The 13751-nt window shown below is 36.9% G+C and overlaps 1 protein-coding gene across 1 annotated transcript in view; it reads right to left on the bottom strand.

Moving 5' to 3' along the window:
• Positions 1 to 13751, bottom strand: part of LOC111516554 (uncharacterized) — a 213807-nt gene that overhangs the window by 139730 nt on the left and 60326 nt on the right. Inside the window, exon 2 of the mRNA XM_074180442.1 lies at positions 3054 to 3280. Within this exon, the coding sequence (XP_074036543.1) occupies positions 3054 to 3280 (227 nt within the window). The remainder of the gene's footprint in view (positions 1 to 3053; positions 3281 to 13751) is intronic.

Below are 13751 nucleotides of genomic sequence, written 5' to 3'. Positions count from 1 at the left end.
AGTCCTTCTGCCACATCTTTTCTCCGTATATACAGCGGACGAGCCCAAGCCAGAGAACAACTTTAAGAAGTTGGCGCTCTACGCGGACGACACGGCCCTGCTGGCGAGATCCACGAGCCAAGTACATGTCACAAGGTACTTGCAACAACAGGCGAACATATTAGAGGAGTGGGCCAACCTTCAACGGACAAGAGATTCCGTGGACCAACAAAGCGACATACCTGGGGGTCACCTTAGACAGGAGATTGACATTTCAGTCTCATGTACGGCAGAGAATCGGAATGGCCAGACACGCCAGACAACGGCTGGCACCAATCATAGGACGCAGAAGCAACATGGGGTTGAAAGTGAAGTTGCTGATGATCAAAACCGTTCTCATGCCCATAATACTGTACGAATGCACAGACATACAGGAAGAGGATACAGTCGTTCATGAACGCGAGCGTAAGGGCCGCCGTGAACGCACCGTACTACATCCCCAATAGATTTATTTACAGAGATTTAGACCTGGATACGCAATATGTGGACGTGTATATGAGAGAACACACAGAAAGCGTGTTCGATAGAATCAGATCGCACAACAACCCAGCGCTACGCGATCTACAAGATGCGTTGAACATGGATGACCCCAGGTTCCGAGAAAGGGACAAACACCCAAGGCCGACTAAACAGAATCTACGACTACCCCCACGAGTCGCCGTTTGGCGACTTCGGTATGCATATTAATCAGACTTTCTTTCAGCAAGTTCACCGCAGAACAACTCGACCGCGATTCAATTATCCTTAGATTCACTGAGGAACGTTCGACGCTAAATAACAATAGCCACCGGTTAGTTTTTGGGGGCCCCCATGCAAAAATTCAGTTAGGAAAAGTCATGGCAAAACATTTTTACCGATCGCGAAAGAATAGCATCCAAAGGCTGACTTTCGACCAAAAGAGGTCAGATGTCAATCTTGTGCCCATCAGTAAGTTGAGGACCGCTCGGAGAGCGGGGGTGGATAGAGTGGGGTAGTAGATTCTCCTCGCTACTTAGCTGAGGGGGAAGATTCTACTTCAGGGCACTCAACCCGGGAGGGGGCATGAGGGGGCCAGTCAAATACTCGTTACTCAGACTTCGGTATACAGATTCAATTTAATGCCACAAAAATTGTGTCATCGATTATATTCAAAAATATAATTGCCTCCGAATGAGATATAATAATATAAGGATATACAATTTCGCGTTCCAGTTCGATGCATATAGTTCTATTTTGTTCAAGTATCGGTACTGAATTGAACCTGATACGTAATAAACTGTAAAAGCCAGTATTCCCAAAAAATCAACGTCTGGTGTGGGATATTGAACGAACGAATTATTGGTCCTTTTTTTTGGGGAAAACATTAATGCGCAGAGGTTTCTGGAATTTATAAACACAGAGTTTTGGGGTGCTATTCACGAGCTGCCAATCAATGAACGATCAAATTTAATTGTACAGTTTGATTGGTGTTCAGTTTATTATGTCAGAGCTGTGAGGCAATGGCTTAACGAACATTTTCCAAACCGATGGATAGGCCGTGGTAGTCCGTTTATAGAGTGGCCACCCAGATCTCCAGACCTCACAGTTTCGGACTTTTTTTCTCTGGGGACTTCTCACACAAAAGGTTTACAAAAACCGCTCAAGAGATAGAAATGAACTTTGTGCAAGAATTCGACAGGTATGTGCAGATATTAGCCCTCAAGAACCAAGGAACGTAATCAGAAACATTCGTAAGCGCTACGACACATCGTTCGAAATACGTGGTGGATTAGTAGAGGCTACTAGAATATGAGTTAGAATTAATTGTTGCACTGAATCGAAACATTTCAATAATTAGTTAATAGTTACGTTTATTAAAGTTTTTTGCTTCATTGTTAGTTGAATTGTGTGAATGTAATTCCGTTATTCTCATTAAAAATATTTACGCTATTCCTTTTTTTTTATCTGGCGGCACTTTATTGTTGAAATCATAAAAAAATTATATATTGTGACTGTTAGCTGTGTGAGTTTTCAAATTTTTGAGTTGTTACTTTGTTAATATCCAGTGGACAAGAAAGATTACCAATGAGCCTCATTCTAAGAGACGTAAGCTAAAAAAATCAGCGTATATTCTCATGTCTGGAGAGAACTGTATCTCGAATAGCTCCTTAGAAATAGACCGTACTTGGCTACCCATCTTGAAGAAAACTTTGGATAGTGGCGAAATGGCAACAAACTGATATCGGAGAGTACCTTGTATTACATCGAATATTTCAGTTGTCAATCAACAACATTGACATAATTCCATATTTCAAAACTTCTTTGACATCTGTCGAAGAAGTAAAGAATTAAGCTCTCAAAAAAGGAATAACTGCGTATATATTCAAATTTTCATCCATTTCCGAAGATGGAGGCAGATTTTGGCCTCCGAAACGTAAAAGATAAGTATTATTTCTTATTAAATTGTTAAATACGACAAGTTACTGATAAATAGAGGATTTTTCTTTGTGAAAAATACTTTGATTTTTACGCAGTAACTCATCGGGATAAACTGAAAAGTGTGCCCTTCTACACTTGTATAAAGCTCTCCATTATAACTTTTATATTTTTTCAGATTATGGAAGATAACAATTACCCAAAAAAGGCCGATGAAAAACTGATTTTTTCCTCCACAAAAAATGACTTTCGTTGAATATGATTTGAATATGTTGAAATAATGTTTTTATTAACATATCTCATTTGATGTTCCTGGTTACGATTCCTAAATGCTCTGCCAGTTTTACCAATATCAGAATTTATAGTACTTAATCAACTTCGAAAAAGCAACTGCGTTAGCGAAACATGTCGTGATATATTACTATAAATAAAGTTTGTGAGGATCAAATCGATAGGTGTAGTTCATGAAATCAATATGGATCTTCATCACGTAACGGCTGAATCAATCAGAAAATTTCAAAATATGTTCGTACATGCCGCAACTTATAACTTTCTTTTTGAATAAGTCGGCTCTAATAAAATCAGACCAAATCGATCCTAATTCTCTTTCTGATACTCACCTAAAAAGACTTTGCGGCCTCAAAGGCGACGGCAGCCCGACGAGGGTGGGATGCAGTGGCGTCGATTCGAGCGCCTGCCACAATTCAGGACGTCGCAACGCCGTCGCGGACGCCTGGTCTGCCAGGATGGTGAAAGTGTGCCAATGTGCATGAAGCAGGAGGCCTCGCAGGGCTTGAACAAGTTCGCGGCCCGTCGGCGCCAAGTGCACTTCTAGCGGACTGGTTTCCTGCAAAAAAAAACAGAAGATCTCTGAGTTATGAGGGATTAAAAATTATCTACATTGTTCTGCACTTTACGACGTTAATGAAGATGTAGGCGGGTCGGATCGATTTTTCTGATGGTTTTCAGAGAATTCATTCATTCGTGAGGATTATTTTACGGAACAAACCGAAAGTTAGGATTGAAGACGCCAACGATGAAATAATTCAATTCAATCCATTTATTGGTCTTCAGGACCATAATAGTATATTACCTACCAAGTAGGATAAGAAGCCTAAGAGCAAAAAATCGTGAACACGAGGCGATAGCCAAGTGCGATAATTCGTTAGTGGACGTAATTGACCTTATCCTCGAGGTGCGTATTACAATTCTTATACGACTGACCGTAGAAAGAAATAGTTCAATAATATATTTGTTTGAGATTATGGCTTTGGATATATGTTATTAATGACTTGTTTACACCAGCAAACAAGAATTTAAAAAAAAGAAACATGGAGATTTTGAACAAATTATTGAGAAAAATGACGGTGTTCTCTTGGTTCGTTGGATGGATAATTCAGTTGTAACTTTAGCTTCAACAAGTGCTGGTGTTAAGCCAGAAGGTACAGTTAGACGGTACTGCCAAAAGGAGAGAAAACATATGATGGTTTCTCGTCCAAGTTGCGTGGCTGCTTACAACTAAAATATGGGCGGTACTGATTTGATGGATCAAGGTATTGCTGCCTATCGTATTGCAATACGCGGCAAAAAGTGGTATTGGCCTATATTTACATGGCTTATTGACGTAGCACTTCACAATTCTTGGTACCTCTGCTGTAAAAACAATAAAATAACGTTCTTAAATTTCAGACGTGAAATAGTACAGGTGTATTTAACTAAATACAAAACACTTGTTGAAGTTCCTGGACGTATTGCCATAGGTGAAAATTTGCTTCCAGATATCAGATTTGACAGACAAGACCATTTCGTAATTTCGTGTAATAGACGCAGAGGTGCTGGAGCCGGATGTAAATCTTTCAGAAGGACAATTTGCCAAAAATGCAACTTTGGCCTTTGCATCAATTGTTTTGCAACTTACCATGTTAAATAAGTTTCCTAAGTTATTTTGTTTGAAACAGTGATTTTCTCTGTTAACGCCTACGGATACCATATGGTATCAGGCCATAACTCAAAAACCCAATTGAATAAATTTTTTTTACAAATTTTTCATTTTTGTTCAGACCTAGTTTATTGAGAAACCAGAAAAAAAACTTTGAAATTCAAAAAAAAATTAATTTCGGCGCTAACGGGTTAATTTAGCCATTAATTTAGATTACATGTGTATTTTAAATGAGCCATTATTTACCTGTTGTCAAACACGTAATGATTAGTTCAAAATAGAGGGAGTAGAAAAAATTCATTGACAAGTCATAAAACTATACTTAAAACACTAAACTGTAGTTGAATCAGTAACATATTGAAAACATTAGTCACTGAGGCTAGATACTAATATCTATTTATGTCAAAAGTTTTGCAAATATATATAATGGAATAATGAACATAAATATATAAAAGTTGAAGTAGGTACTTCGAATAGTTCGGAGTTATTTTTAACTGTACACACGTATCGATATACGAGTAAAAGTCAAAAATTCCACTGTCAAAAATAGATATAAACCTAAAGAAGAGAAAACAGTACGTATGTTTCACTACAGAACAGTGGTCTGAGGGGATTTTTTGAACTTCCGGTAACTCTATCAGGGTAGTTCCAGAAGTACCCTGCCTGACCGTGAGATGTCTGTAGTTGTTCAAAAAAGATCACTGTAGTAGAAAGTACACAATCTATGAAGCATATATTTCAAGTTTTGAGACGCTGTGTTGTTTAGTATTTGTTTGGCAGCCATAATTAGCGAAGGTTTTTGGTACTTTTATCAGCCCAAACAATATGAAAACTATACTGGAATCTATTCTGGGTGAGTCTGCTCCTTGGTTTACAATAGTAAATTTAAATGAGGTCGTATGAGCTGCCAAGACGAGCATCGCAGTGGTCGACCAAATGAAGTGACGACTCCAGAAAGGATGAAGAAAATTTACATAGCGCTACTGAATGCATTTTATTGGTTCGGACTCCCATTGTCGAATATGATATAAATTGATTCGAAATCCCTGAAAAATCTATAAAAAGTTTAGAAAGTTAGCTAAAACATAACAAATATATAAAGCAGAAGGACTGAAACCACAACGAAATAAAATACAAGCAACAATCAAAAAATTGAACTATAAACACGAGATGAAACTTGAAAATTATTAACAAAAAATGAAAACTAAAGATTCAAAAATTCCATTACGATGTTTCGATTGTTAGTATCCAAAATTGTCTTCAGGTGATAACTGGACTTATTTCTCCAAAATCTTCCCTCTTGCCTCTCTACACTCCATCGGTTTTAGCGGGAGCTGATCCTTTGGCGGTAGCTGGTCCTTTTCCTCTTAATAATAGGTTTCCATATGATGCATAATGATTGTAATAATAATTTATTAAATCCTTCATAGTCACAAGTTGATATAGGATACGTCTACATTATACATACATAAAAATCTTTACAAAACACACAAACACAAGGAAAAAAAAAGTATATATATATATATATATATATATATATATATATATATATATATATATATATATATATATATATATATATATATATAGAGTACAGGCAAAATTATATTTCTGATAAAATGCGGTCTACAAGATTCCCTAGCATCTTATTTGTAAATTTAGCGCAATACTCTCTTTTGGCCAACAAAATTGTTATTTATAGATGTGGAGCAACCCCATACAGTAATATTGAATGAGATGTGAAAATAAATTACGGCATAATGAACATTCAAAAGCTGATCAGTACTGAGTGTGGATTAAAGTTGCCGGATAACCACAGTTCACTTTCTTTCTGCTCTACGCTAGCTTGGCTAAATGTTGTTGGACAACATATATGCGGCTTCTTTGAATTTATTCCTGAACCAGATTCCTTCTTGTGGATGTTTTCAGCTCGTGACCACTTGATGTCATGTTGATGAGTCCATATATGCTCTGCTATTCCTGATTTTCTGGTTTTTTTCTCGCTGTGTGTGTTTATTTTGCTCGGCAATGCGAACTTTTAATGGCCTCTTAGTTTCACCGATTTATGATTCTCCGCACTTGCAGGGTATCCAGTAAATGCAATTCTTGGAATCGTAGTTGGCGTTTGGTGGCCTGTTCCCTGTGAGGTTGCTACGGATAGTGTTCTCAGATCTGAAGCAGGTTCTGATGTTATATTCTTCTTATCCTTTCCGACAATCCTCTGGTGTAGGAGTGCAAGTGCTGGTTGTGGCGGTTTCTCTTCCTTGTGAGCCTCTTGCTATCTTTTAGTCATAGTCTGTTCCACCGTCACTTTGGAGTTACAATTCCGTTGAAGATCATTTTTGGTGATGCCTAGTTCCTTTTCGAAACTTTTTCCGTATTACAGATCCCAAAAGCACGGTCTAGTAGAGTCTTGACGATTCCTCTCTTAGTCGATTGATGGGGGTTAGATTCCTGGTTCAGATACGTCTAAGAATGGTGATTCGTTGTGGACTTCTTTCTCCATTGTGAAAGTGATGGAAGGACTCACGTTGTTGATGTGCCTCAGGTGCCTAGTTCTATTCCCATTGTTCCATATTATGAAGGTGTCGTCAACGTATCTCAACCCGTCTCGGGGCTTCTTATGGGCTTCTTCAATGGCTAGAGTTTCAAACCACTCCATATATATGTTGGCTATAACCGGTGAAAGTGGAGATCACACTGGCAATCCCTCATCTTGCGTAAAGAATTCGTCCTTCAGTTGGAAGTAGCAGTTTCTTACGCAGCATCCTAGTAATTCCATGATGACTTGAATCGGTAAGTTTATTCTATCTTGCAGGATAGCTTCCTCTGTATGAATTGAAGTGCTTCTTCGGCGGAAACGTTGGTGTAGAGGCTTTCCACGTCGAAACCAATTAGTTGATCCTGCTCTGTGACACCACAAATGGCAATCGAATTGTTTACCTTTCTTTCAGTGGTAAATTCTATTGATGGATGAAAAGTATAGACATATTCGGCAAATTTACCAAATTGCCTAGCTCCACAGAATAATGAAATTTTCTGTACAATAAATTACCACAAGAAATCAAGCAGATTACGAGCGACATAACATTTGGGAGGATAGTAAAGATCTGCCAGAGATATACATGATGGAATTGCCCGATACTTGATGAAAATCCATAACCACCGTATTTAAGAAACACTTTATCTTCACTGAAAACTGTTACAAAAACTCAACATGTTTGTTTGAAGGTGATTGACAATGTTTCGTGATGAATTTCACTAGTTCGGACTTCCATTGTCAAAAATATAAAATGATTTGAAATCCCTGAAACAAGTAAAAAAGAATAATTAAAAGAATAGTTGAAAATAACAATTATATTAAGCAACAATAAACCTGAAATGAAATGATAGTGAAATAACCTACAAGTAAAAATATAATAATTGAATAAATAAAAATTAAAGAAATGCAAAAAAGAAAATAATAAAAATAAAAAGTGTAGAGATTCCAAGTCACGTTAGTTCACGACGTTTCGATTGTTGGTATCTACAATCGTCTTCGGGTGATGACTGGACTGAATAATTAAAAGAATAGTTGAAAATAACAACGGGTGATGACTGGTCCAGTCATCACCCGAAGACGATTGTAGATACCAACAATCGAAACGTCGTGAACTAACGTGGCTTGGAATCTCTACACTTTTTATTTTTATTATTTTCTGTTTTGCATTCCTTTAATTTTTATTTATTCAATTATTATATTTTTACTTGTAGGTTATTTCACTATCATTTCATTTCAGGTTTATTGTTGCTTAATATAATTGTTATTTTCAACTATTCTTTTAATTATTCTTTTTTACTTGTTTCAGGGATTTCAAATCATTTTATATAGTAGACAATGGAAGTCCGAACTAGTGAAACTCAACATGTGTTTTGCCATATAATGGCTGCCCGAAGAAGCCATAGTATGGCGAAGCAAGTGTTGCGTTTTTGTGAAACTATGTTGTGAATGTAACTATGCTGGTGTACAGTGACAGGTAATGGAAAGAGATATAGTATTTTTAGAAACTTGAATCATGAAGTATTACTCAAAAAACTTCACTGGTACAGCTGCAGAGGGGTGACGTACAACCGAAGTCAAATGGTAAGAACATCGGAACTCTCAGAAAGCAGGGCAATCACATATGGTGTGTCACATGTATCTGTGTTGGGTCCAGTTCTGTTTTTGTTGTATACTAATGATTTGACTATGATAGATATATCTGGCAGCTTTACTCTATTCGCGGATGATACAACAATATTGTGGAAGGAGAAAACCCAGAAGAGCTACATGAAAAGATATCATCTGATTAAGAAAAGGTGAAAAATTGGTATGATTGTAATCATATATTTATGCAGAGCATCCACCCTGTATAACATTCTATACAATTCAGTTCAGTTTTTTGTGCCTAAAGACAATCAGAATAATTCGACCTTGAATAACGTTGATAGGGAAAAAAAAAGGAAAGGAAAAAGAAACGGGTTTTTTCTCTGGTAATAAGAGTTGAGTTTGGTTATCTTCTCTGGAGCAAGAATTTTGAGCTCATCACTTTGTGGATTTGAAGAAACCAAAATATTCAATACGGGAATAACTATATTTGGGTTATCTAAAGGAATAACTCGCCCACAGTATTGGGGATTTTTATTAAGTACCCGTTCTCTTGTCAAATTCCAATCTTCAGGCCACACAACAACTACGGTAAGAACCCACTTCCCGAAAATACCCTAAAGGGTATATCCTCCTAAACCTTATTCTCATTTTAGGCCTTCTTATTACCACCTCAAGTCGATATTGTGAACTATATCCTGGTATATCTCTCGCAAGGCTAGACCACTACACCCCTTATATCTCTGATTACGGTCTTCCGAGGAGCAAGTTATCTGCATGGAAAAGATCATTGCCTGAGTGGACTGCGTACAGGGGTAGGATCGTGCTGCTGGAGACTATTCTCCCATATCCCATGCATGTAAGGTCTTTCCTGTTATGTATTACACCCTCCCGCACGACCTCGAATCAACATTGCGGCACAAATTGCGAATTCTAGAAGGAACCAAGTATTTACCACACCTTAAGTTTGATCATAAGTTGCTTACATTTATATCTGTGAACCCAAAAGTATACTTCTGGGCCATAAGCCTGTAATCACCATAAGCTTGGCGTGTTTGAAGGAACAATACACTTATCCTCCAAGTGGACTTATATTTACCCACCATCCCTCTCCGCTGAGTTCCGGCAGCCCATAATTTAGTTCCTAAGTAACAAAGTAACCCGTTTCAATCTACAACAACGAAGGTTAAACCTAATATATTATCCTTGAATATCTCCAAAACAAATATAATAACATTTAAAGTCTGCTAAATGAACTGTCAATCTGTTTAAAATCTGTTTTTCCGTTAATCAGCTGTCACCCCCATACGAACGACAACTCTAAGAAGACAATGATATCTTGGAAAATAAATTGAACACAAAATTTCTTGGTGTCTATATTGATAATATGCTCAAATTTGATGAACACGTCAGGCAACTCAAGAGTAAAATCGCCTGCGGATGTTATGCAGTGAGGGTGGTTTCTAACAAGGTGGGTTTTCACAAAGCAAAAACGGTTTACTACGCTTTAATTGAATCCCAAATAAGATATGGAATCCCATTTTGGGGAACATGCAGTGCAACCCTTCTCTCATCTGTGTTGATATTACAGAAAACAGCAGTAAGATGTCTCTGTAAAGTCAAACCTGGATAATCAAGCAGAAATTATTTTGCGGCCAATAAAATTTTAACTGTCGTTGCACTGTTCATTCTTGAAACTGTATGTTTGGTGCACAAACATAAAACGGAGTTTGACTTTGTCTCTTCTCCTTATGTTACTCGTAATAGCATATTTAATATAAGACTTCCTATACCTAACTCAACATTAATCAAGGATTCCATTTTCTATAATGATGGAAAATTATTCAATCACTTGCCAGTAGAAATAAGGTCTCCAAATCTGACCAACGTACAATTCAAGTAAGCAGTTAGAAATTTGCTGGCAGATAGACCCTTTTATAGCTTGCAAGAGAATTTCAATGAATCATTTCAAAAGTGTATTCCATTTTATATTTATTTTTATTGTATTTGTACCTGTTTTATTCAATCCTCTATTGGCAGAGTGAAGAGTGTCTCAAACTGATTAATATTCAGGGTTATAAACTCATTAGCAGTTTTTGCAGGGCCACCAAAATACATGGTGGCTTAGCCAGGCCTAAAACACTCTCTTATTGACTTGAAAGAACTCACAGTATTGAACAAGACTGCGAATTTACTGCAATCTACCTAACTCAGTTGAAAACGGCTGTCGTACTTGTTTATAGATCAGGTTTGAGCGATATCGATGTATTTTTTTACGAATTTTGAAATTGTTCTACACCAGCTCACAAATAAATATTCAGAGACATCAATATAAACTTCAAAGTTGAATCCGAAGTCCTCTAAAACTTTACTTGCCTGTTAACTTCATTTGGTTTATCAGTCACAATTAGAGAAGATACCAGAGTAACGGCTACTTCTTCTAAGTGCATTGGCAATATAATTAGAAACATCACTGATGAATTGCTTACTACGGGCGTCAATGAACCCTGTTTATCTGACCATAAAGGCCAGTTTGTCAAAATCAATCTTATGAATAAACCACATGAAAATTATCATGAATACAAAAGACATATATCAGCTAACGGTATAACTAGGCTTAAAAATGACTTATGTGATATTAATTGGCAAATATATTTTAGCCCAACTGATCCAAATTTTTTAGCAAATTTCTTAGTCACCAATTAAAACACTCTCACATTAAAACTTTTCCCTCTGAAAAAATGTAAACGAAAAGTGAACAAATCACTGGTGCAATGGTTTTCAGATGATCTGAGATTGTTAAGAAATAATATGCACAGCCTCAAACAAATAGCAGACATAACCAAGACCCCAAATGGTTCCACAGCGTACAAACAGGTCAAAAAAGAATAAGGTAATAAACTGATATCCGCTAATGGCGGATGCATCCGCTTATTATTATTATTATCATTATTATTAATTGCCAGTTTTTATCTATACACCATTAGTTATGCTTATATTTATACCTACAAAGCTTTGTCGATGGGATACAAAATCTTCTGACAATAAAGTGTATTTTGATTTGATTTGATTCTGTTAATAACTTCCAAATGAAACTTTTGATTTGGTAACCCTTCTCAGCACTTGTGATTGAATTTATATAAAAAATCAAGAACCACCTGCGACTTAGCCTCCGCAAATAAAGGGCTAATTATTTCAACTTGACACATAATAGTTCCAACAGGACACATGTACTTCTCATCAAGAGCAGATAGTTGTTGGTTCACAGATGGATCAAAAACACCTTTCGGTTCTGGTGCAGGTGTTTTCAGTTGCAGACCCAGGACAGAGTTATCTACCTGCCTAGGAACTCATGCGACTGTATTTCAAGCGGAAATTTACGCTATTGAATTGTGTGTTTGGGAGATTGGATAAATCCAACCTCACTCGCAAGTCAATACAAATATTCTCGGGCAGTCAAGCGGCATTGGAAGCTCTTGGCTTCTAACGAGCAACCTCTTAATTGGTAGCAAATTGCCAAAAACGACTCTTCTCGATAGGAAGACTTAACAGATTGTCTTTGGTCTGAATTCCTGACCATACTGGTCTGGAAGGCAATGAGGCTAGTGATTTCTGTGTGAAGGAGGGTACTGCAATTAGCTTCATCGGATCAGAATGCTTTAGGTTTTGCCAAATATTGAACACTAGGATGGCAAAAAAATTTATGAACTTCTGGTAGAATCTTCCAGAATTGGCTCACTCCAAGGCGTTTATTCACCCTCCATAGCTTGATACCAAACTGTTGGACTACAGTAGGGATGAACTACGATGTTTATTAGGCCTTCTTACAGGCCACTGTCATTTGAATCATCATATGCAGAAACTCGGACTGTCGGAAGACAATGTATGTCACCTCTGCTTGGAAAATGATGAAACAGCAGAGCCTCGCTGGGGACCGAATCAGGTTTTTAGAGTTCGGCAGAGCCGTATTCCCACCATCTGATCTGAAAGACCAGTCACCATACAAACTAGTCGGCTTCGTTATGAAGCTGGGTTTATTTAGTCTTGTGAGAATAGGTGTGACCCACAATGAACCCTTAAGGGTTGTGGTGAAGGGTCGAACAGACCTACTCACTTTGGACCTAACCTAACATGTAGTGCTTCCTTGCTCAAGATCAAGAAGCGAGTGAGGTAACGTTACAATGGTGAAGGAATGAATGCCAAAGAATCATTGAAAACATTAATAACAGATAAAGTATGATGACCGATATTTGATTTTTGTAGCGATGAAAATCACACTTCAACTGTTCCATTTTCCTGCAATTCCATCATCGAAAAAACGTCCACATCATACTCAGTATTCGTAGCAAAACCTCTACAACAAATTTCACCAAATGTAGCATAATATCCATATAATCCACGTTATCTACGTGAATGGATGGATGAGGCTATAATTTAAACTCAGTGATCCTATCTATGAAAATCAAAACACAAACGTCATTTGCAGGCCTATCGAGCTTCAAATATGATTTGTGGGATTGTGCTATCCAGGTTTTCCTGTGTGAGGATGCATGCTCTGAATATATTAGATAGAAGACGAATTTTGTCCGGGTTTTGTCTACTTTATGACAACGGAAAATTAATGTTATTATGATTTTCGTGGAAGAATTAATAAACATGAATGGAAAATCTGGAATAACACTTACATATTTCTTCTTCATTCACATCCAAGAAATAGTCTTTTCGGAATGACAACTCTACACAATTTTCAGTATTTTTAATAATATGTTAGGACACATCTATTTGAACAAATACGTTCTTCAAAAGATTTTCATCTGTAGCGCTTCTGATTATGTCTAGAGTTAAACTATTGAAAGCAGTTCTAACTTTCGATTTCATATATTCCACCTTCATCATGTTTCTTCAAACACAGAGTATACACTGCAGTTCCCTGTTAACTGAAAACAATCAACTCGTTAAGCCTGTGTAAGAAAGAAATGAAAGATTGGATTTCAAACCTTCTTAGATCATTTACTCATCAACTGATCGATATAAAGAATAATTTTTGGAATAATACAATAGGACTAAAAGAGTGTTCTTCAGAGGTCTTCTTTTCATTGTAGACTGATTTTTCTTCAGTGAAGAAGTACAGATACTACAATTTTCAAATATCTCCATTTATATATGTGTATGTGTGTATATGTGTGTGTGAGTGTATACCTAAGTGGGTGTATATATGTGTATATATATATATATATATATATATATATATAT

The sequence above is a fragment of the Leptinotarsa decemlineata genome, unplaced genomic scaffold (genome assembly GCF_025532065.1).
Source record: "Leptinotarsa decemlineata unplaced genomic scaffold, Ldec_3_MD MMD2_tig00026294_RagTag_RagTag, whole genome shotgun sequence".
Lineage (NCBI taxonomy): Eukaryota > Metazoa > Arthropoda > Insecta > Coleoptera > Chrysomelidae > Leptinotarsa > Leptinotarsa decemlineata.
The sequence above is the reverse complement of the archived record's forward strand: the minus strand, read 5'-3'. Positions and strand labels throughout refer to the sequence as shown.